This window comes from Dermacentor albipictus, chromosome 2 (assembly GCF_038994185.2).
Source record: "Dermacentor albipictus isolate Rhodes 1998 colony chromosome 2, USDA_Dalb.pri_finalv2, whole genome shotgun sequence".
Classification (NCBI taxonomy): Eukaryota; Metazoa; Arthropoda; class Arachnida; order Ixodida; family Ixodidae; genus Dermacentor; species Dermacentor albipictus.
In genome coordinates this window covers 137,935,855-137,960,379 of record NC_091822.1, presented here as the reverse complement: position 1 = coordinate 137,960,379, position 24,525 = coordinate 137,935,855, and the positions used below count along the sequence as shown (strand labels likewise).

The 24,525-nt window shown below is 42.9% G+C and overlaps 1 protein-coding gene across 3 annotated transcripts in view; it reads right to left on the bottom strand.

The window, feature by feature from the left end:
- Positions 1-5,491: 5,491 nt before the first annotated feature.
- The window catches only part of LOC135918623 (beta-1,4-N-acetylgalactosaminyltransferase bre-4-like), a 31,055-nt gene continuing 12,021 nt past the window's right edge, over positions 5,492-24,525 (bottom strand). For all 3 annotated transcript variants that reach the window (XM_065452246.2, XM_065452264.2, XM_065452255.2), the window contains 5 exons: positions 20,404-20,636; positions 14,128-14,312; positions 12,203-12,325; positions 10,285-10,380; positions 5,492-7,277 (listed from right to left, as the gene is read on the bottom strand). In XM_065452246.2, the coding sequence (XP_065308318.1) occupies positions 7,151-7,277; positions 10,285-10,380; positions 12,203-12,325; positions 14,128-14,312; positions 20,404-20,636 (764 nt within the window). In that variant the 3' untranslated portion in view covers positions 5,492-7,150. The remainder of the gene's footprint in view (positions 7,278-10,284; positions 10,381-12,202; positions 12,326-14,127; positions 14,313-20,403; positions 20,637-24,525) is intronic.

Below are 24,525 nucleotides of genomic sequence, written 5' to 3'. Positions count from 1 at the left end.
GTCTTTCTGCTAACCAAATGAGATTCCGGTCCACTGGTCGTTATATCGTCATTGAAAACCTAACTTTGCTTGGAAAACAAGTTCTGGGTGCTTCTATAGCTAAGAAGCGCGATATTGGATGGAAGTACGTATGGACAAACAATGGCGAAGTTCTTGTCAGGAAAACAGAATCATCAGAGGTGCTGCGAACATCTGAATGCACTGATTTGGACAAAATGCGTCACTAAGTATCAAATCGACACTCTTAAATGGCCCAATCTGCCATGAAATGGCTTTATTTAATAGTTGTCATTACTATGATGTGGACAGTTCTCACAAAAGCTTTTGTCGCCGCACAACAGCTTTTGTGCGGCGACGAAAGCCGGTGGCACGTGGTGGTGTAGTCGGTGGACCCACGAAAAACCGTACGCCGGCGTTGGTGCCAAATCAACACTGTGCAGAGCCCTTGGCGTAGCCTGCACAGAAGTGCCGGTGTTGTCGTATGAGCAGATGGGTGCAACGCGCAGTCGGCATTGGTATGGCAGGTACATAATACAGAAACGTGGGTCTATCGAAGCATCGCTGTGGTGAAGCGTTTCAAATGACTGGACTAAACCGGAGAAATGCTAGCGGATATGATGAAGCGCTAAATAGGCTTTGGGACTAACGGCAGATTACACTAGGGAAGCCGCTCTAAGCAAACCACAGGGCTAAATTTCGAAGGATTTTAGAACGGCCTTAAGCAACTTCAGTATCTTTGATAGAAAATGACTCGTATTTTGCTACATGTGTGAACAATTTTATTTGCTTGTGTTGAGGAAGATGGCGAACTTAGCCTTACAATTATTCGTACACATGTAGTTTTTCATATTTTTCCATCGCGGGGTCTGAATTTCTCATTGTCTTAAACGGGCGTTTTTTTTTTCAATTTTGGGACTCACCATGGTGTTGTAATGGCTATAGCGTTGCACTGGAGATAAAATGGGTGTTAAATGCAAAAAAAGCACGTATCGTGCGCTGAAAGTGCGTTAAATTATCCCAGGTGGTCGAAATTAATCCGACGTCTCACACTACGACCGTGCTTCAAAATCCTCTCTTTCTTTTGGCACGTAAAATCAGATCAATTTTAGTTCATTCGGTTCTGGGAACTTCAGCGCGTTCTAGGCACCGTACCAGAGGTTTAAAATTCGTACAGGAATTCTATACAAGAACTCTTGCCTACAGAAATGTCAGCTTGTCGAAGAATGCATTGACGTCACCGGCAGACCTCACGCACTAAGAAAACGAAAATATGTGATACAAGGAGTCATGTACTCGCCTCAGCGGTTCGTCTGTCGAGATGGATCAGCTCGCAGCTGCTCTTGGCGCCGCCCACTGCACGTGTTTTACGACTGTACGGGATTTCTTTCGTCATTACTTGCTTGTGGAAACGCGACTGCTCCACCGATAGGGAATCGCGAACGCTTTGAAATCGCTGCTGAGGCGGAACAATTGCTGACTATGCATGCCAGGCTAACCCCGCCTGCTGCTACACCACCAGCACCTGAAATGTCTGCTTTCGCATTGACGACGCATCCCGAAGAGTAGAGATAACTTCTCTACTCTCTACTCTACTCTACTGTATATAAGCACTAGCGCAGGGTCTGTCTTCCGGAATGTCGATCATACCACTCTATTATTGACCTGGCAGTATGTTTTCTTTTTGTTCTAAAGATGAAAGATTGCAGTTCCGAACCCTATACGCAGTGTTTTAGAGTGTGACTTTCTGTTGTCTGTGTTCAAGGAGATTTTGGCGCTTGTATGTAGCGCCGGTTACTCCACTTCGTCTAACCAATACCAATGCATAACGTGATGCAAATCTTTCAGATAAAGATAAAAAGAAATGGATAGATATAGTGACAGTATGCCTCAAGCCCACACACAGTGAGGAAAAAGTACAAAGAGAACTGCACATCGTAAACGCAAAAAAGCGAGAAATAGCATTAACGAATACCCACAAAAAATCACGCAAATAAAAAAAAACGTTAGGGAAAACGTTAGGCTTGAGGGCAACGTGAGTGATATCATTGACAGTTACAAATGAGGTCGATTCGTGATGATAACATATTGTGATCTGTTCTGTAGTGATGCATATATCTTTATAAAAGTTTGTACTGTTAGAATATGAAATCGCGTGAGAGGGCTGGCGTGTGTCTTGACATATCACTCGAGCCAAATTTAGGAATTCCAAGAAACAAACGTAACGCCTCTCGTTCTATGGAACCAGATGCCGAATTTTGCATACAGTTCCCCCAGAAAACAAAACGCAGCCGAACTCTACTAGCGGGCGAACACACATGCAATATATCTAAATGAGGGAATGCCGACGCATCCCTGATCAATTGCTGCTGAGTCCACGCAGCACTCCTACTTCGCCTGCTCCTTTTGAAGTAATATGCGCTATATGCGTACTCCAGTTAAGCTTTCCGGTGTATTTTACACCTAAATATTGAAGTGAACTCACCTGTGGGATACCTTCTTGTTGATAAAGAAACGAAATTCGCACAGGAACGTTTTCAGGGAAAATTAGAATGGCGCCTTTTTCTTATATTAAGAGAGAGCTAAATTCCATAAAGACACAATACTAGGCGGCTCATATAGGACTGTAGAGCATGGTAAATGTAAACGTGTAACTCTACCGATGCAGCAAGAAATGTTATGTCTTCGGCGTATACATACGCATGCACATCGTGTCCTGAAGGTACAGTACTCAGTAAAACCTTAAACAGCAATGTCGATAGGAGTTATATTTGTGGTAAACATCTTCACCATTGATACGTTGATGAAGTCAATCCGCGTAGAGAGCAGTAAAATTCCTTGCCCTTTAATATTAATAAACCCATGCGACAAAATAATTTGGTAGGCCTGCATTCTGAAGCGCGCTTATTATGCCTGCATATTCTACACTGTCATACGTACGCCTTAATGATATCCAAAGTGAGTAAGGCTGCACATATTTTTCTGTCATCTAGCTAGTTGAATACGACTTTTTAGTTCGACATGGGCCCACCCAGTTGAGCACCCACGTCTGAAGCCAATTTTGCATGGGCTGAAAATCATGTTCTTTTGATGAGTTTTACTAAATTAGACGTAAGAGCTATTGGCCTCATGTTATCTAATTGGTAACCGGCACCTTTCTTTTTTAATATTGAGGAATCCACGAATTTTTGTTAAAACGGTTTACTATGGTAAGTAATGCGTGCAACGCTATTTTATAGTTTTTGTTATTGTCGTAGTAACGCCATCGGGGCCTGGCACTGGATTAGGAAGCTGACAGTACATTTTTCTAGCTCCGAAACTGTAACTACTTCGAGGTCTTCACCATAAGCAGGCGGCATAGCGTGATAAGGTAAAGTCGACTTAAAGCGACATTCTAGACCTTTAGCAATATCTTCCAGTAATTTGGCCACTTCGCAGAGTGCTTGAACCACAGAGTCCACGTTTATTTGTGGCGGAAAGGCCTTTTTATTTCTCAGAAATCGAAACAGTGCTTTTATGTTGGTCGCCTTTGAAAGGAAGTCGAAGTGCCTACCATCAAAACTGTCTTTCGCCTTTGCAACTTTCCTTTTAAATGTTGCTGTAGCGAACTTATAGTCTCTCAAATTGCTAGGACACTGGTTATGAAGTAGTTTTTTCAACGCTGCTTTCCTTATCCTTTAATCGTGTGAGCACTGTGCGTTCCACCAAGGGTTAGAAGACCCACATTTAGTTGAGTGCACAGTGAACTGAGATTTTCTTACTATTTTAAAACAAAAAATTAATTTATGACCTGAAAAATTACTTATAGCAGCAGAATACATGCAACGGAAATTCCACTGTAATATTTTTACCGTACCTATGTTGAGCTCAGCCCGGCAGCAGTATCTGCATTGTCTAGGATGCTATATCCAACAAAAAAAATCTTTTTTTAGAAATATTCTCCTACCGGCATACTTTTTGTCTTTATCTTATGTATCATTGTAGATCGCTACGCTACAGGAGATGCGCGGCTTTTAAGAGCACGGGAGTCACGCTCCATGTGCGTTTCTTGCGAGCCACAATCTGAGCTTCAATCTGATTCCTGTTCAGCATGATACACAGTAGAGGACTCTTGAGGCCGAATTTTAGAAGGGTCTGGAGCATTTATTTCAGCATAATTCGCATCTGAAAGCACTGCAAGCTTAGAGGCGACGGTTGGGCGGGCAACCACCAGAAGGAGTTGAGTCTCTTGTGGAAACAATTTGTGCCAATGACTCCGATAGGCTCACGAAGACATTTTCGATTGCCATTGCCTTCTTCATGAACCTCTCTACTGCCAAACTTATGACATCAGAAAGAGATGAGTCTTCTGCATGAGATAGGCGATTTGCTGCGCCTGTATGCCCGCGAGGTCGCTATGCAAACAATAAAACGGGCTTCCCGCCCTGTGCATCTCTTTTGCTCTCTAATTTTTATCTACATAACGTGCTTAACCTTTAGTTCATGGTTTTCTCTATAATTGCGACAGCGAAGAACCGATCGCCATCCCTTAATGCTATGACCATAGCGCCAACACTTAATACATAGAAGAGCGTGAGGAGATAGCGATTCAACCCAGTAAATGAGTGGCCATGCTTTGAACTCTGTCGGATGAGTTTTTCCAGCGAAAGTGACAATGACAGATTCTGTAGGAATTTTCTTGTTCTCAGACAAGCGAGAGCAACGAAATATAGACATGGCTCCGGCCACAGTAAACATTTCTAAAATCTCTGGAGTTCACCGGATGTGAGGCAAACGCTGTACATTCAGAAGGTCAGTGATACAGGCCTGGTCTTGCGAAAAGCAGAGAATGCACCGCGACCAGACTGCCGTACATCGCTGATTAGTTGGTAGCTATGTGTCGCCTTCTGAAGTTCTTCCTGAATGAATTTGGAGTTTTTTATTCGTATTCACACTCCATTAGACGGTATCAGAGCCACGGGATCGTTGGTCAGTCTGCTGCGCAAGAGAAGTCCAACTGGATAATCATGAGGTGCAAGAGAAGTCGACGAGGCAGTGTTTGCCTGGCCGGGAGAAGTACACATCAGTCTGGTGTGCCTAGGTCAATCGCCTCTCAATATCCAGCCGTCTCCTGAGAGGATACACCAAGTCACCGGGAAGGGGCCTCTCCAGTGAAATGGTTCGCAGTGTCAAACGGCGAGGATCCGTCGAAGAACTTGGTAGGGCCAACGACTGAGCAGGAACCACACTACGCATGGATAAGATAGGGTAGAATAGGATAGGATAGGATATGCTTCTACGATGGCGTGTACCGACTGCGGGGCATTGGCCACGACTTGGGTGGTATTAGGAAGGTGCCGTTAATACAAAAATTGGTAAAAGTGTAAGGTGGTAATGGATACAAATAATCTTTGAAGAATTAAGGAGAATCGTTGTCTTCAGTTTCTGCCTATCCCTCTTTCGCGCGGTTCTCTAGTTCAAGCTCTTCAACCAATAATCTGACACGTTAAGTTCATTAGATTTTGAAACTATACATTTATTCAATCAAGGATGACGACATATACGACCACACTCCTTGCGTGGGTGTCCTGAGGCTTCCAGAGAAGGTGGTTCAGGATCCCTTTAATGTAATGGCTCCCATAACGTGCCACGCACTACCATCACGCTGATGACACAGTTGGTACTAGTGATACTTTCAGCTGCTCGCATTCGAGCACTCTAAAGTGCTTTGCCGGCGCCCTTTACATACGGCTGGTCGAAATTAAGCGCTCAGAACACATTCGCCTGGGTCATACAGAGCGGTGCGGTCAAGCTCGGAGGCCCTTGTATGTTGTGGCGGGAAGCGCAGCAGAAATTCGGCAGAACACTAGAAACATGGCTCCAGAGTTTCTAGGAGCAACTGAACGTTCGGATCATGCGGGATTTTCTTGGCTGCAGTCTCCAGAGAACTCCGCATTCAGCTAGAGCGTGATGAGATCAATCGAATGCACCGCTAATTTTGTATTGCATTGATGGAGGATGGCTTTTTGGAGAAAATATCAACCAGAACGCCAATGTGTACCTTAATACGTTTTGTGAAGAAGGTGTCAAAGCTCCACGAAGTAGTAGCCTCACGATTTATTAGCAATAGTATTACTGTTCCTATTGTTTGTTTTGTAAACAAATATATACAGGCTGTCCCTCGTAACTTTAGCCAAGATTTTTAAAAAATGAAAGGCACGCCGGAAGTGAATTGAAGAGAACGCATACTATTCGCATTGGTATATAGTAACTCAGACATTTTTTTTTGTTTTCCCCGTAACTCACTAATTATTAAGTTTGATTATCGAGATTTTTAATAGTTGGCTGAGTACCCCAAGTATGATGCACAGATTTGTAGAGCACCATCAGGAACCACCGATCGAGTTATTTTCTCTATGATACGTCTCACGCAGTCCTTTTTTTCCGGGTTGCAAAGAAAGCCCGCGAAATGTGAAAGAAAGCCACGTGACGGAGCGGTTGCGTCGTGGTACCCTGCTGCTCTCAAGCGAGCGTTCGGGGAACAAGGTCGGCTGCATCGTGACTAGCGACAGGGAAGCGGCAGGGCGTTATCTCCTCGGCAACTCCCGGCCAGCGGCATGCATTGGCGCCGTCATCTGACGAGAGCCGACCTTATAACCGAAGGCATGCTTGGGAGCAGCATGATACCACTGCGCAACCCTTATGTCACGCGGCTTATTTTTGATATTTCGCGGGATTTCTTTGCGACCCGGATAAAAAGGAATACGTGAGGCGTATCGCACAGTAAATAACTCGATCGTTGGATTCTGACGGTGCTCTACAAATCTGTGCATCTTAGTTGGGGTCGTTAGCAAATAACTAATTAATAACCTAATTAATTATTGAGTTACGGGGAAAAATTACTTTATTTACTATAGGCCAGTGCAAATATTATGCTTAGGTTTAATTTGCTTCCGACGCGCCTTTCATTTTTAACACCTTGGCTCAAGTTACGTGGGACACCCTGTATACTTGACAGTAAAAGGGAAAACGAGCAGCGGGCTGGCAACTGCCACCGGAAAGAGCACAACACGAAACTGAAAGAATGACTAAAGCACCAAATTGCACGAACGGGTTAAGCAATACGGAAAAATAAAAAAACGGGAAAACGCGAGGAGCATAAATAAGCTATCTGTCACTCTCTTAGGTCAGCCAGTATCCACGTGTAGAGCTTCTTAAACTCCATATCCATGACTTTGTACTTCAAGCTGTTCAATCCATCCGTCTTATAGCGCTTTTCCCAGTCCTTAAGGATGCTATGCCTGTAAGTGAAGACAAAACAAGCTGAAAGGTTAGAGTGTCACAATAATTTACGCATGTAGGAATGTGCATATGTGTACGTACGTGCTAAAGTGTCAAAACTTTTTTTTAAATTGTAGCGTTCTACGTGCCAAAACCGCGATCTGATTATGAGGCATACCGTAATGGGGGACTCCTAATTGATTTGTACCACCTGGGGTTCTTTAACTTGCACCCAATTCACGGTGCACGGGAGTTCTTGCATTTCGCGCCCATTGAAATGCTGTCGCCGCGGCCGGGATTTCTTCCACAGGATTTGATTCTGCGGCCTTGCGCTTAGCTACGCAACGCCGCAGCCCCTAACCAACCATTGCCGGTCAGTGTCATAATGAAAGGCGAACTAAAGAATGTCACGTAGAACACCTTTCTCAAGCACAAACCCGAGAATACGACTTTGCGTAGCCACCTTTTCTGTAATGAGAAAATGTAGGCCTAACGCAAGACACACAAGCCGGAATCACACATAAATTCCCTGAACTGGTGAAAGCCTAAGTGAAGAAAGGCTCTTATTAAACTTTTGCGCGAACAAAGACAGGACGTTGAACGAAGAAGCGACACACAACAGTACGCCGTGGAGCCAAGGAAGAATGCACCTGAAATGCTGACAGTAGTAAGGCAAGTGTCGCAGCGTGTTTCCGTGAACTGAAGTGAAACTTGCGTGTCACAAGGTGTAGATGTGCTGACGCGGTGTAATCAGTCAAAAACGTGTGCATCAATTCCTCAAATAGCAAATGCCCTGAAAGCACGGAGATTGTGCTTACTAAATTCCGACAAAGAAGGTGGTTTTGTTGTTTTTAGCCACAACCAGTTCTTGCCCAAAGTCACACTGGCAGTGGAAACTTTGTTCAACAGAGTCAACCGTGCGTCCATCCCGAAAGCAAAATCCAGAGCAATGAAGCTATGCAAAAAGCTAGAAATCAGCAGACTGGTACAGACCATAAAGAAAAGCAAGAAAAGCAGCTTATATATGTTTTTCACAGTTAACACGCATAAAGTGACATGCCATTTACGCGTGATAGTGTCTGAAGAAGGTACGTGGCAAAGGTCCAATGCACTATATTTGCAAGAAAATTTAAGAGGATTGGAAATAGACGACCCATTTAGGATTAAGCAATGTGATTCGGTTGTTGATGCTCTCGGAGCAAAAGATGGAATGCAGCTGTGTGCATTTTCAGTTGACATCAAAGATCTGTATTATTCGTTGCCACATGATAAACTACTTTCCTGTGTTGAGGAGTGTATAGACCATTTAGGTGCGGTAGCCTACCAAAATGCTTCGGGTATGAGCTCTGGCGCTTTTTTATAATTATTCACTGCGTATTTAACGTGCACATTTGTAACCTTTGACAATGGTATTTACCTGTAAAAACAAGACATTTGTATCGGCTCCTGTATAGCTCCTTTCCTAAGTGACTTATATTTAGCCTTAACATAAGTCAACAAACACTGACACTAAGGACAACATAGGGGAAATTGCTTGCGCTTAAGAAATGAAATAAAGAAACGATAAATTAATGGAAATTAAAGTGGTGGAAAAAACAAATCGCCGCAGTTGGGATCCGAACCCACAACCTTCGCATTTCGCATGTGGGTTTGTAACCCACCTGCGGCGAGTTGTTTTTTCATCCACTTTAATTTCCATTAATTTATAGCTTCTTTATTTCGTTTATTAAGCACAAGTAATTTCCCCTATGTTGTCCTTAGTGTCAGTGCTTGTTGGCTTCTTATGATATGACTAATAAAAATTGGGCCCCTCGGTTGACCCCGTTCTTCTCGTTTATGTTTAGCCTCTTGTGACAGGGTCATATCCACGCGCATTTTTGACTACGCTGTTGTAAAGGTGTTTCGTTTCGCGGATGACTTTTTAGTTATTGTAGACAGAACTTTTAGGAACACTGACGCAAAAATTAGAAATAATTTAACATGTTTCGAAAGGGGTCTAGAGCCTTTGAGTATAACTCATGAAATGCCTGAGAGAAATAGCATCAAGTTCCTCGACATTAGAATTGTCTTTGAACCTAATCACCCGTGTTGGATGTATGAACGCAGAACAAAAAAGCCCCTGCTCCCATTTTCATCTGCACACACGAAATTGGTTAAAAGAAATATTGCGCAATTATGTTTATCGAAAGCGCTTGAAAAGTCATATCTTCACCTAATGAAGCAAAGTTTTCCCGTTGCTTCCCTCGATCGCTCGCTTACTTGCAAGTATTGCGTTTGAAAGAGGGAGGTTTCCCAATATAGTGTGTTGTAGCAGTCGCTGAAGGCATGTACCGCGAAAAGAAAAATCAGGCAAGACTGAAAACAGAACGACGCGCCGCAGCAACCGCAAAGACGGCAGAAGCCACAAGAAAACAAAAGAATGGTTGTCATTCCATACTTGCATAAAATTTCACATCACCTGAAGAAGATAGGATCTTGCTCTGATGTCAAAGTCGTGTTCTCGGCTCCCCAAAACTTGAAAGACATTGCAGGAAAAGCTGCCCAATCAAGAATGAGAAACCAAAATGCATGCAAACCAAAACCTTCTTCGTTCGACGTCCTGTCTTTGTGCGCACAATAGTTCAATAAGAACCATGTGCAACCAACTCGCCCAAAACGTAACGCTTTTGAATAAAGGCGTTTGCACAGGCCTACCATGTATGTATGTATGTATGTATGTATGTATGTATGTATGTATGTATGTATGTATGTATGTATGTATGTATGTATGTATGTATGTATGTATGTATGTATGTATGTATGTATGTATGTATGTATGTATGTATGTATGTATGTATGTATGTATGTATGTATGTATGTACGTATGTATGTTTTGCGGACGGACGGAAAGGGAATGATGGGTGGATGTCCTATGAGCGTTATGTATCTTTTGTTTTATGGGACAAAATACAATCACCGACGCCCCCAAGGAAGCAAATGTGCTCAGCAGAGCTACTTAGAAGAATCGCTCATTCTGAAGTTCCTCACCTGGCCTCATTCTTCTTGCTTTGTGTGTGTCTCAGAGACTTGTATCGCGCGATGTCCGCAGGACGTCTCAGAATGGTCTGGTTGATATGTTTCAACCTGTGTTTGAAACAATAAGCAAAAGAAGGGGAACTGATTATTGCGCAACAGCAATAATAAAGCAACATGAAGTGCAAAGAATGAACGGCACAGTTCTCAGAATTCCGGGTTAATAAGTCGCGCTTAACTTCAAGCGCTCATCTAAGTAGCTGACGCCGTAAGAACAGATGACGTTATCCCATCTCAATCTTTTCAAACGCTGAAATCCTTGGTCAAGATATACTAATTGTGATGTACAAAGTACAGGCCTTCTTAATTCTGTTTAGTCGCCCCAATATGCGTAATTCTCTGTTCCATCGCTTGTTTCATAGGCCTAAATTTCTTCTCAAACTTCTTTGTTAACGTCCACGTTTATGCATTATGTCCTAGTACAGAAAGGATGGCATGGTTGTGCAGGTTTGTTTTTAAGGATAGCGGTAGGTTGCCTGTCATTACCTGATAATTCTGCGACCCATTTTTATGGCCCGGGCCTCCCAATCGCCGGATTCCAAATAAAGTTATCACACACACACATTTTTATATTATTCTATAAATTTATTTTTCATGATCCGAGTCCCCTGTTTCTAATTAGTCTACATAAGTCTACTGTTGCAGATATACTACATATTGATTGCCCCTCAGGAATTATCTTTGTCTTAGATCCTCCTATTGAACATTACTATAATTTTACACCTGCTACTCTTCTGGCGAACTGTTACTTTTTGTCGCCAAAGGTCCTAGTTCATTTGTTGGAAGTAACCTTCAGGTTGCTAAACCGGTCAGTGCTATCCGCGAATATCAGTTTGCAGAAATGTCGCCGTTTGATACACACACCTGCTCCTTTTCAGTATAAGAAATTGAGTTCTAAGCATGCAGTAATGTAGCACTGGAGAGTGCAAGCCTCTTTTTAATTGGTAGTTATCATGTTCATATATGCCGAAATAAACGCAATAAATTGTTCAAACTGAGTAACTAAAGCAGATTGAACTTCACGCCACTTGCGATCATAACTAGTATGCTTGACTTAAGTAGTAAATAATTTAAACGATAAGCTGTGCTTTCTCATTAAACGTACCGTTGTATTTTTTACTCCTGTTAGACTTTTGCATACTTTTGGCATAAGAAGCCTTTTTCGACCGACATTGGAATACATTAAAATGTCCGGTGACACTTTAAGCAACACTAACATTATTGAACTGATACAAAGCTCGAAATAAAAACAAAATGGACGCCCTTCATCATCTTCACACGGACTCTAATTATGAAACTAATAGCCAAAGATTAAAAGCTTTATTCATTAATGCAAGAAAATCATTGCGCAAGATACGAATTAGAGGATGAACTATACTAAGTTAGTTTTATTGCCGGTACAACTAAAATATTATTTTAGTCACGATATTCAAAACGGCAGAGTTAGTATTTAAGTCATGTTTGCGCACATAAGAATGCCTATTAACTAATTTTTCTTCCCGCGTATTAGATTGGACATTTTGCAGCCTATTTTTCGTGGTTTGTGTGAACAATATTTTTAGTGTAAAATTTCCAAATTTTGTATCATGTATTTGCTATGAAATCACATGAATAGTTTATTGATGGGCGATTTAGTGTGGGCGCAAGGCGAAAATGGTAGCGATGAACACGCTATACAAGGGAAAGCTCAAGACGACAAAAGCACCTAATTACAGCTGACAATGTTTGCCTTTGTGAACATTCTCCGTCCCCCAAGCGGCAGGAACAAGAACCCCCCTGCCATAGTCAGTCACCGAGTGACGATTGCTCTAGTTTCAAACGTCATAGGTCGTTGCGCATTTTTCTGAGCTCTGAAGAAGGCAAACAGACAAACCTGAAAGTCATGTCGTCGTCCTCTGCTCCCCAACCCCAGTACACGTTTGAGAAGCCGTTAACCCGTAGCATTAGCTCCTTGCTCAAGGCACTAACGCCACCGAACATCAAAACGTAGGGAACGCTGTAAAAATGCAAAACAGAGCATTAATTTGCTCTATTACAGTATATATTTTTACAGTACAGTGCCCGACTAAAACGGATGTGACATGCGAGGGTGCGCCAAAAGTCCTGGCACCCTTGAAGCTTTAACGTGCCGTGTAATACTTATAATGATATCGTACAGGTGGCACCACGCTACCCGTAAAGAGGCACGCCAGTAAAATTAAATCACTTTCATGTTTGGACACTGATATTGTTTTGCACTTCTTGAATACATTGTAGGCTGTGAAGATTTACGATACAAGGCATGTACTGTGAATTTTATGTTTGGTGATATTTTGTTTTGGACTGCCATTCTTAAAGTTCTGAGGAATGACATAGTCAAGACGTCATACCTGGTACGATCAAGTATTGTGATTGAACAGCGTAGCATACTAAACCGCATGCACGCCATGGATATAGCAGACATATGCCTGAGTATATGCGGAGCTCCACTGTGACAGCGACGGCGACGGCGCAAATTCGCTTGGAGTGTCCCTAAATTACTATAGCAATAAAATAAATACCATTTCTTGATGGCAGCTTGTGACCACTCTAAACTTGTGGACAGCCACACGAGCTACTTCTACTGTTGATTCGCTTGTGCCCTTCTTATTGTCCCGTGTTCTTCTGCATATTACTTCAAAGTGTTTGACATGAAACTTTCATTCGAATTTAGGGGTTGCGCCTGTCGTTTTGTGTATTTCATTGCCGTCCTGAAACCGTTGAACGAAAACCTAACCGTATGGATTACCAGCTATTCCGAACCAATGCTCTGCTAAGTTGCAGCAATTTCTATCCTGTTCGAATGCTTTAGTAATGGACATGCGGATTGTTTCTTACAGAATACCTCAAGGAACTCAACCATTGCTATCTCAAGGTTTTGTTTACGTTATATATACCAGGTGTGTCAGCGAACACGTTAAAATAAAAAAGAAATCGCCTGTGGCAGATTCCAGTCCACGAGCTGGCCTGCGCGACGAGGCGATCACTACCCGCTGAAAACAATTGCAATGCAAACAGGCTAATTAAAAAACACATATTAAGCTTTTAACTTATTACCTTATGACACATATTCCAATTTATAATTTCTCGCCGGGGGTTACACAACGCAGATCCACTTGAAACGATTTCTCTGGATGACACCAGTTTGGAGACATTAATGCCCGAACAGTTCGTAGAAATGCATTGGCTTTCGAGTTACTTTCGGGCTTCAATGCATAAAACGAAGTTTTGTAACAACTGGAACGATGGTGCATTTTTACCGCAAGTTTGAAGGCGCATGTCTCGTAAATGGTTTCATCTACAAAATTATCTTCAAGTGGATATGCCTTGTAGTCTCAGCCTCTAGAATACTTAAATTTTAATATGAGCCATAAGATCATTAGTTGAAAACTTTTGTTTACAAGTCGAGTATGCATTTGAACTTTCATGCAAGTAACGTCCCCTTCGTCGAGTAGAGCAGCTAATAGACTAGAATTGTGCTATCTACCACAGGGAACCTTAAAAATTTTTGAAATCGCGTGGGTACTATTCTCCGACTATTATTCCAGCGTGGTCCTCGAATGCTACTCCTGCGCGTGACAAACAGCATGTTGTCTACTGCAGCCATAACAACAGACACATGAATACGTGTAGCCATGTACATTTTGCCATTTCGATGTAGACTCGTATGTTTGTTTAGAATAATTGCATAGAATAGAGGGAAGTTATACGGTATAAAATAGACATGGAATTTTTAGCAGGTTATACAATGTGAAGAGCATTACGCAGAAACCTACTCACCCCGATCCTTCGTTTATTCTCACAGACATATGCCGTGGCTGCTGAGGACAAGTGTAGACATTGCGATCGTCGACTGGCACGAGATCTATATCGTGGAACACGAAGCACTGGTAATCATACAATGCTGTAGATTCCACGAATCCAATGTTTAAGAGCTTAGCTCGGTTAAACTCCTTATCGTCTCCCTAGAAATGAATGTAAGCAAACAATGTCAAGGCAGCACTTCGTCGATTTCATGGCGCAAGTAGTGAAAGTCATTTGGACCCTCGTCCTGTTAGCCTTACGTGATGAGAGCACAAAGTTTATTAGTTTATTTATTAATGTTTTACTTTCAAAGAACAATGACATGTCGTATAGTATACTAATACTGCAGCAGTCTTCAAAGAATACTTTAGTAATTAAATGCGATAAATTGTGCATGAGCCCCTGCAAAAGAAAATCCACAACGCTGACGAACACATCCAACATGTTGTCATATCACTGAATTGCTGATCGTATGCCTGCAGATTCAGAGATACAAGAAGTGCTCACTGAGTGAGGATAACTAGGACTGAAGTTCTAATTGCGTGTCAGCAAGTGATCTAAGTTTTACTGGCAAAGGTGACACTTAGGCCAACTACCCGCTGTAAATACTCTCACGTGTACTCAGTTACCTCTCTCGGGTTACCGCTTTTGACTAGCTGGCTAACAAATGTTAAACGTTATCGCTGATCGCAGGACGTGCCTGCATGTATCCGAAACTTATCGAATGTCATCTATGATTCTATGCGGTGTGTGCTGTCCCAGAACCTTGTGCAATCTAACTGTATGCACGACTAAAATTGCGGAGTAATTTCTGGAAGACACGCGGGCACCTGCGATTACGCTGCAACCTTAGACGACTCATGTATAAAAGCCGATGCTCTTATCCGCTGATCAGATTTGCGACTACCATCTACATCGGTGTCGTTTTGTTTGAGCGTTACCTGTTTCACTGGGCACGAGTTTGTACAATAATAAGTAAAATGTGTAACTCACAGTTTTGACACTTCGTCGTTTTTCACCGTCACTGCCACATTGCTATACGGTATGCGAATGAGCCACTCGGTCGCATTTTGCAAGATCACACAAGCACACTGACAAACATAAACAATTTCACGCGTATTTGCATAGTGGCAGGGATAAAAGAATGAGTAAATGAGTGAGTGAGTAAAAACTTTATTAAATATATATAAAATAAGGCACGATGGTTGGAGCCCCTATTCCAGGGCCCCACTGGTACGAGGGGCTCGCTGGGCTTTGTTCAGAAGAGGCCAACTGGCTCTCCCGACCCTAGTCCGCAAGTTATGCCTCCGACTGCCTATTCCTCATTAGTGGATGTTGGTGTAATATGGGGCTGTCTACGTGCGGAGGCCTCCAGGGGCACCCCCATGTGATGTCTTTAAGTGTGGGTGTGTCTGTGAACCACGGGCACTCATCAGTGAACCTCGTGGGGTATATTCTGTATTGGTGGTGCAAGTTGGGATATGTATTCGTCTGAATACGACGCCAGTCCCTCTCCTGTTCGCTGTTTAAATCGGAGTGAGAATGCCCAAAACGTCTCCGCTCCTGCCTTTGCTGTAGGAGGTTGTCCCGAGAATTCGGTGGAAGGTCGTCCCTAGGCCATGCCGTTGCTCGGACGTTTAATCCTCGAGCAGATCGGCGTTTGTCAAAATGTAACGGCGCCGTACGGTCGACGTGGAATCACTTGACAACCATTGTGAATCTGCTCTACGACGTTACGTTCATTTTCTAATACTGCCAGTGTATCACATTGTTTTTATCTGCAAATGAGACCGCAAAATACTTTAAAAATATGTGCATACGTGCCAAGCATGGGTGACGTCACAGTAAGGGCCGACTTTTATTGAGATTAAGAGACACGGCTAAGGACCCTCGGCACAGTGCACACTCTAAGAAGTAAAGGAGGAAATGGGGTATTGAGGTTACTCCTTTAGGGGAGCAACTGATCTGCCACAACCATTCCTCCCTTTAGGGGGTAAGTGCGAGGGGATGAACTGTTACTCCCCATGCCGTTACTCCTCCGAGGACTAACAGTTGCTCTTTTCCGATGCTCCTCAAAGGAGTAACGGTCATTATTTCCGATGCTCCGCAAAGGTGGAATTAATGAAATTAGGCATTTATACGCTAATAAAAAAGATTACTGAGCTGAAAAAAAAAGAAATAAAGGGGCCCGAAAGCAGGATTCGAACTCACGTCCTCGCGCTCCCGTGTTAGCTACTCTAACCACTGCACCACGGCAGATTGCTTGACGAGACTAGGAAATTGAGACAGGTTAAGCAATGGAATGCAGGTGCGGCAATGTAAAAGCGACTCGGCATTTTGTGTATGTTGTGCGGGGAGAGTGTAACGTTGAGTGTACTTGCAACCATCAGTGAGTGCGAAAAGAAATATGCCCGAGTATTCTTAGGGTGCTTTAAACTGAGGCACTACACGATGTAAACGTGTAGCGAGCTCAAACGGGGCACCTAAGACGACAGAGACGGACAATTGCTCTGTCGCTTAGTGTGTCCCGTTTGAGCTACACATCGCTTCAGTTAAGTTCTTAATTTCCTTGGAACGGAAGGAACTTAGGTACTATTGACCAGCAAAATCTGGCAGTCTATTAATGACTTGCGCGTTTAATTACTATCGCTCACTTATGGGGTGCGCACGAAGGGCATGGCTCTTCACATTCCAACTTTAAATTTCACGCAATTTTCTCACGAAGAGGCAAAGTGCTGCTTTGCATGTAGTTTAATGGACAGTGCACGAACTTCGAACTATTCACGATTTATATAACAACACAGTTTTTGCCGCATCACTGCACGACACGGACGAAAACAGCGGAGCGCATGGGGAGTAACTGTTGCCGTTCGTCCTCCAGTTCCTCTCTTTCCGACCAGGGACTAAACACTTACTCTCCAAAATTTGCACACGGCACGCACATCCATGCAGTTACTCCCTCGAGGGACGAAAGCGCCCTTTTTGGGACGAACTGCGCAGTTACTCCCGTTTTCCCCGGAATTCTTCTTAGAGTGTATGATGATGTGACTACTCGCACAATGAAGAAGAAGGGCACACACAAATATACAGACGATGAAGAAATGTACAATAAATGCTCACATATGAAAAAAATTAAAGCACGCCCATTTTTTTAAGACTAACGGGATTGTATTTGCCATCTCGCAAAAAAAAAATATTCTGATTCAACGCACATGAGAGAATCTATGTAAAGCATAGCTTTTGTTAGCAGGCTAAATGAATGCTACGAAACTGTACCTCATTTGCACCTTGTTTTTTGTATAGTTATGGCGTGCATGCACGCAAAGATGGCAAGACGCAGGTACTAGCGTCACGTGATCCACCTGACCCATCAAGACCGTGGATTCTACTGTCCCTGTGATCCACCTACGTTATGTTTATCTAGAGTGCCCGTATGACCATGGCATCGCTGCCATCGCTCACCTGGATTCTGACGTTAGTGATGGGCTGCCAAGTACCACAGCCCAGCAAGCCATCGTAACGCGTATGCAGTCACCGGCATCGGTGAGGCAGCACAGCATACCCTTATGTACGCTGGATTTAGCAGATAACAAAGAAATGTGTTAGGTTAAGCGGATTTAATGGCGGAAAATGGACTTATTGATTATGCTGCACCAGGCACAGGGTGTGGAGAGCGTAAAACTAACCTTAGCGGTAGTGATGTATTTGAAAAGACCAAGTCAAAGTGAAGGAATTGCACCAGATATGAAGGCAGAACCCCGTATGATTAAACACACCGCAATAACTCACGAACGGTGCGACAATTCCAGTATAAAACTTCTCTTTCTCTAATGTACGGTTTGCTCGAATCTAGCAAGCTTTTTCTAAGGAGATTAGCTTTCTTAGACTCTCTCACCCATTCTTGCGGTGGCCGGTGGCGGGACCTTCTCCGCTACAAGCTCATGCTCTCACGCAACCGAGTAGCTACACCCGGCGACCACTTTCTGCGGCAGCGCAGCCAAAGCTAAGGAGCCGAAGCAGAGATCTATTTGCGGCACATGTGCATGCAGTCTGCCAGTGCAACTGCAAGCTACATATAGCGTACGTAAAACAACATTAGTAATCATTACTGAATTTTCGTATTCAAAAGCTTGTTTAGGAAAAGGATTTCACTACCTTAGTGTTGCTAGTTTGGCTTTCCGGTGGGGCTTTCTTGGTCCTGTAAACCGCAACCAAAAAGCCGGCACTATTTGAGAAGTAACACAAACGGCAGTTCCACACGGGTCAACGCGTGCGCGTAGCTTTGGCTTTGTTGCCACCGGAAGTTGTCGTCACGTATAGCCGAATAGCGCGAAGCCTTCGTCGCTGAACGCCAACTCGCTGTTTAAGACGTGCGTGCTGCTAAGAGAGATGCTTGTGGCATCTGAAGGTTTACATGCAGCGGCCGGGGATAGCGCTGAGTCAAGTGTCTCCGCTACCTGGGCGAACAGTTGCAGCGTGCGTTCATCGCCGAAGTCTGTGCTGTGCGTCTGTTGAACAGATGTGTCGTCGGGACTCGTCAACTCACCGCTGATTTGCTTAGACCAACTCTCGCAGTGAGTAGAATCTGCATCATCTTACGCAAATAGTCGGAACAATACCTGCCCTTCGTTCGCAGTCGCAGCCTACCTGCACGTTCGCAGCCATTCTAATGCCATCGTCATCACGCTACCGTCATTTCTTTGCCCTAATGTCACCGTAGTGGCACCGTCATCGTCAACCAGTCGTGATTCCGTTGATTCCGTGTCGTTTGTTGGCCATGCCGTCGCTGTCATCATGCCGCGGTTATCTCTGTATATTGTCGTTATCCAATCATAATGCCGTCATCATCGCGCTGTCGTGTTCTCTGCCAAAACATTTTTACAATTGTTTGCAGCTCCATCTTTGAACACCTTCAGTGAGGTAAGCAGTATATTTGAAAGTATTGCTAGTGTGTTCATGTGATTTCTCTAACGCGCATATGCCAAGTCCTTTCTTTCACTAACATCTTCGATGGTTTCTGGAAGAATTTTTGTTTGCAGATAGTTACCCCCGGACGGAGCGATCATGATAAAGGGTAATGCCAATAAGTAAAGAAGGAGGAGATGAGGATAAAAAGGCGGTTTTATAAAGTATATATTATTTTATATATTATATATAAATAGCCAAGCCTATACACTACCTTGCGTTTATTGAATGGTGAAAGGCCACGGATGATGCCGAGCAGGCTATATATCGATGATACTTTGTTTCTACGCTGCGTGTTCATACGAGGAAGCTTTAGCTCGGGCGCAACTCCGACGGGACCTATTCAAATACATGGAAAACGCAATAACGCTTTTCTGAAATAACCATTGGACCAATATTAACGAAATTCGTTGCATTTCAGAAAGTTAAATTCTAGTGACTGTTGGAAGCGGAATTTCAATTTAGGGTCTGAATTTTGTTGAAAGACTTCTAAAAAATGTGAAAGTTCAAAGAAAATAGAAGCACGAAGTTTACAAATTAATAGCTCTCCATCAAAAGCAGATATCGCGGTTCTTTAAACGGCATGCATTACATCGCTCAAACCGGAGAAATTCGATATGCCAATTTATATATTACGTGAATTTGCTACGTCGTGCGCAAGGATTCTGCAAAAGCTGCATTTACACATTATAAAATTTTGTTCGATTCATGTCGAAAATATCAATTTTGTTCGCTGTCGATGTACTATGATATGCGATTCACAAAATTTTGATATCATTTTTCATTGCTGAGTAACGGAGTTGTAAACTCGTTTTCTGAAAATTTGCGATTGTCGCCAATTTTTAGTAAAAAATGGGCGGCCTATATAAAAATTCAAAACCAGCAGTCAGTAGATTTTACGTTTTTCTTTTAAATGTAACAAACCTCGCCAAGTTTGGTGCAGTGATTGCCGAGAAAAACGAATTCTCCTTTGACATGTATTTATATAGGCGCACCCGAGCTAAAGCTTCCTTTTATTATGCAGAAACGCTCCGCCAGCTGTGAGTCCCTGAGGCAAAACATGAAGCATTGTGACGCTGCATCGTGGTGCTGACCGTACACAAGTCGCGGTCTTGACAATATTATGCTAAAACGGCCGTACATAAATGGTGGGAAAGAAAAGCAAAACTTCGCAACAATTCATGAAAGCACCAGAGAGGTGCATAGGAAGCCGTGCTGCCAAACTTGAGTTTCTTGCAAATATTTTCTCACTCACATCGCTGGGCGAGACTAAGAAGCTCAACTTACCTGCTCAATAACAAAGACACCGTAGTCAATCTGCTGTCTCGCCAGCACCCGATGGATGTTGTATATGAAGATTTTGAGGTGTTCTTCGCGGTTTCGATATGGTATGAGGATAGCCAACCTGTGTCGAGATGTGCATTCTTTGGGTCGGAAGCGACCGCCAGTCATTACGTCGGGAAATTCTCCTTCTACTGCCTCTAAGGATGGTACATCCATCTTGGTGGGTATGTAACCGACTGAAATATTTCAAACAAGCATGTTACGAATAGGATCGTAAGAATAAAGAAAACGGACCGTTCCTAATATTTTGATCTCCCACCCGAGCAGAGAGGCAGCTTTTAGAAAGCAGTATGGCTGATGGACAGCGATGCTTTGATGTCTATGTTGTCATTACGCCAATCCGCGTCCCACATAATCATATAAGGTTAAAACGAATCAGGTGGAATGAAGTCACGTGCGCTTATTGAATGAAAAGTTTTGTGACATACGTGTTTAGAACTTTTCATATGACATAGAACTATGGTTCTCTGTGGGTCGGTGTAATTAACATGGAACGGAGCTTTCGAGCCAATCATATAGTTTTGAAGACGATGGAGCAGTCGCAGTAAAGTTACAGTAAATGTTAGTGTTTATTTCTAAATTGAAGCAAATCATTTGCCCCACAGAAATAATTGTGACTGTGGCAACACCTGTACACCTAGCGGCGAGAGTCCTTTTGAGTATTTCTCTTTCTACGACCACGAGAAAGGCTTAAAATACAGATGCGTGCCTTCGTACTTTCTTTGGACTTTCAACAGCTGCCAATGTGAGCGATTATGCACAGAAATCTTCTTCGTGTACCCAAGTTTGCTTCACGGCTGTGCTCTTGCTTTACTAATTTATTTCATAGTGGCTCTTCTTATTGTTCATAAAAATACACTTTCAGCTAATCTCCAAGATCTAAGTTTGCGGACTCACTCTTAGTACAACTGGAGAAGCTCTTAGGCTTCATAGGACACCAATCTCGTTTTCTTGAACTTTTCACACTTTAGGAAAAAAAGTCTCATTATTTTCAGCTACCAGCCCAATGGTGTTACTTTTGTTTCCTCTTGTTTTAATGGTATGCAATATTCTTATAATAGCAAAATAAGGTGTGCCGGGACTGAATGGAATTTAAAAGCATGCTTTGGAAATGCTCGTACAGATTTAAATAAGACAATTCGCTATACATGCACCCCCCCCCCCTCAAATACTATATAAGACATAAACTGGGACCCAAACATTAAGGGCTCCACTAGGAGCCAAAGTTTAGACAAGAAATAACGTTAGTTTGGACATGTTGGTGATCCATTACTGCATATAGCGCACAAGAGAAGAACAGAGTAAAAACGAAGACAGGCGCTGACAAGAGACTGCTCCTCGTTCGTGCTTCGACGAAAGCTGTGGCCTTTGGAGAAACATTAGCTCCGGCCTGAGGCTTCCCTCGTCTGACGAGGGAAGCCTCAGACCTCAGAAATTATTTTTATTCCTATGACAATGCAGTCTTCAAGTTGTAATGAATGTATGAAAGCTACTCTTATCATAAACCAAGATAGAACGGTGGTGGACCAAAAAGCTTTACAAAAGCTACAGAAGCTCCTGCGAATCTTACTTTCTTGTGCGCTTGTGAGTACCTAAATATTTTGAAGCGATTTGGTAGAACTGCTAAAAAGTAACAATAAGTGTGCTTTGGTAAAATAAAAATAGAAACACTTCTGCATTTGTATGTAATTGTGCCTTGGTGGCTTTGAATGCCCATTTTCCTGCGCTCTCTCGCCACAGGTGTCCAAATTTGAGGCCAATGTTTCTAAATCCATGCACCCTTAGCAACAATGTTCGCGGCCCCAAAATCGCCTGCCTTGACCATGCTTTTGTCAGTTTCCAAAGGAGCACGCCATAACTTCGCGGAGGGGCCGATAAAAAATAAACGTAGCTGTGAGCGTTCGCGTAAATCTTCCTGTTCGCTATCAGTGTTCACATTTGTGGACAATTATTCTTAATCCGAAATGCCCTTCAACGAAAAGTACCAAGGCATTCAGATCGGTCGCATTAAACAGCATGCATCATGCTTTACCCTGTTTCCCGAGAATAGTTCCATGTGTCCACTCAAGCATCCGTTGCAAAAAAAAGGAAAAGAAAAGGTGAGCAGCTCACATGTTTTCGCAACTTGCGTTCAGATTTGTAGACACGTCCTTCGAAGTTATTTTCATTTCACCAAATTTCTTTCGGTGAGCTCCGCAGATATATTAAATAAACTTGAAAAGGCAGTTACTCATTCAATTTCCTACATTTTAGACTCGGTAGTAAGGACGATATGTCTGAGACAGTTTTCGGTATAGCTGTTATTAAGCGTAGAAGCGTTCAGAACCTCGCGAATTTACGAATTTGGCTGCGACCTCTCTTATAACTTATAAAACGCGTATATTCCTCCTTTATTGCAACGAATAATATGGCTTAAGAAATTTGCGTACTGAAACCTACCATTGAGCAATTAGCACGAAGCACAAACAAACTTCAAAGTATTTATTTTTATTCGCCCTATTCTAGGGTGCCAAACAATAGCTTAATTTCAAAGATCTTAATCAACCTTGCGCATTTCTGCAGAACTTATGCGCCATATTGGCTTCCTCCTGTTCTTTCAGAGTTACAATAATTACTTCTCGCGCACTGATCTGCTACCCTAGTGCTTAAATCAGGTGTAGAGTGCCACACCGGAAACGCGTTCGATCCGTGTTCGATCAGGCCAACACGGGCGAAACTTTATTCAACTTCGAAGGTTTTTTTCTTACAAGTTCGTATGGTTTTCAATTCAATTCAATTCAATCTTTATTTTTCCAGAAGTAATGGGTCCTGGAAAGGGTCAAGAGCTAAAAGCTACCTCGACAGCTGGACTAGGCCCATGACCCCCTCTAGAAGGCAGTATTGGTTTGCAGCAACAGGTAGTTTACATAATATCAGGAAATGCGAAGAACAATGAGTTATACAGTAGCATAAGGGCAATTAATTAATAAATCAACAACATATGATTTCAAAATGTGTTTGCAGTAACTTTATCTATAGTTGTGAACACATGACAATACAAACAAAGGAAGTTAAGACATCACAATATAAAGAAACATAGAATACATGCATGTTCATGTTAAACAGCACTTGCAAACCAATAGGCAAACACACATAGTCATTCATTCTTTGGATAGAAAATGCATTCTCAGTTCTTTTACGCCGTTTAGGTATAGATTCGTGCTGCAGCAAAGTTGGATGCCATTTTTGCATTTCGTTTCTCGCCACGTGCTTGTCAGTGTGCGTCTGCATGACGACCTTTTCGCTACCAACGTCAATGTTGGCATTATTCGGTGAATCAGTTCGCGCCTTGAATTTCAGCGCTGCACAGCACGCACCCGATGCGCTTCGAAAAGGCCTTAGTGCCGTTCTTTTTTTTATCCCCGTGACAGGGTAGAATTTTTCTTTCAGCGAAATTCTGTTAACTTCACTTTGCATTGTTACGTGTAACCTTTGGTGTAGGACAGCAGTTGTGACTCTTAAAATTTTGTGCCCTTTGCGTATTACCGCGAAACTGATTTGTCAGACATCCCAAGTTAGCCAGTTAGAGTTCTGTGATCCGACTCTATAACAGCTCTGGTACGGTGTGCTCCATGAAAACGCAGAAGGAATGGTGCGTGTTATGTCTTGCAAGAATGTTACAGAACACGAGCATGATCCCGAAAATTGGCTTTGGTTTGTCCTCTGCTAAAATGCAGATTTACTACTTGGATAATGGTGATTGCATCTAGCACATCCCTTCCTCGCTTTTGTTTGTTTTGTTTTTATCGGCCATGGAGTCTACGTCATGTGATTTAGGTGCACTGACTGTATGCAGTGCGGTGCCGCCACTCGTGCTGGTCATGTTCTTAAGAGCATTGTATCTCTGTTACTACATCGACAGCTGGCCCGTATGGTGCGCCATTCTCTCAAAAGCAGCGTTGGTAGTGCGCATTAGATTTCCTTGCATACTAAAATTCGCTAAAACTTGCCAATACGCAGGACCTTATTCAAGACGTTTCTTGATCAAGCCACTGTAGAGCTGGGGGACTTGATATCGACTTGATA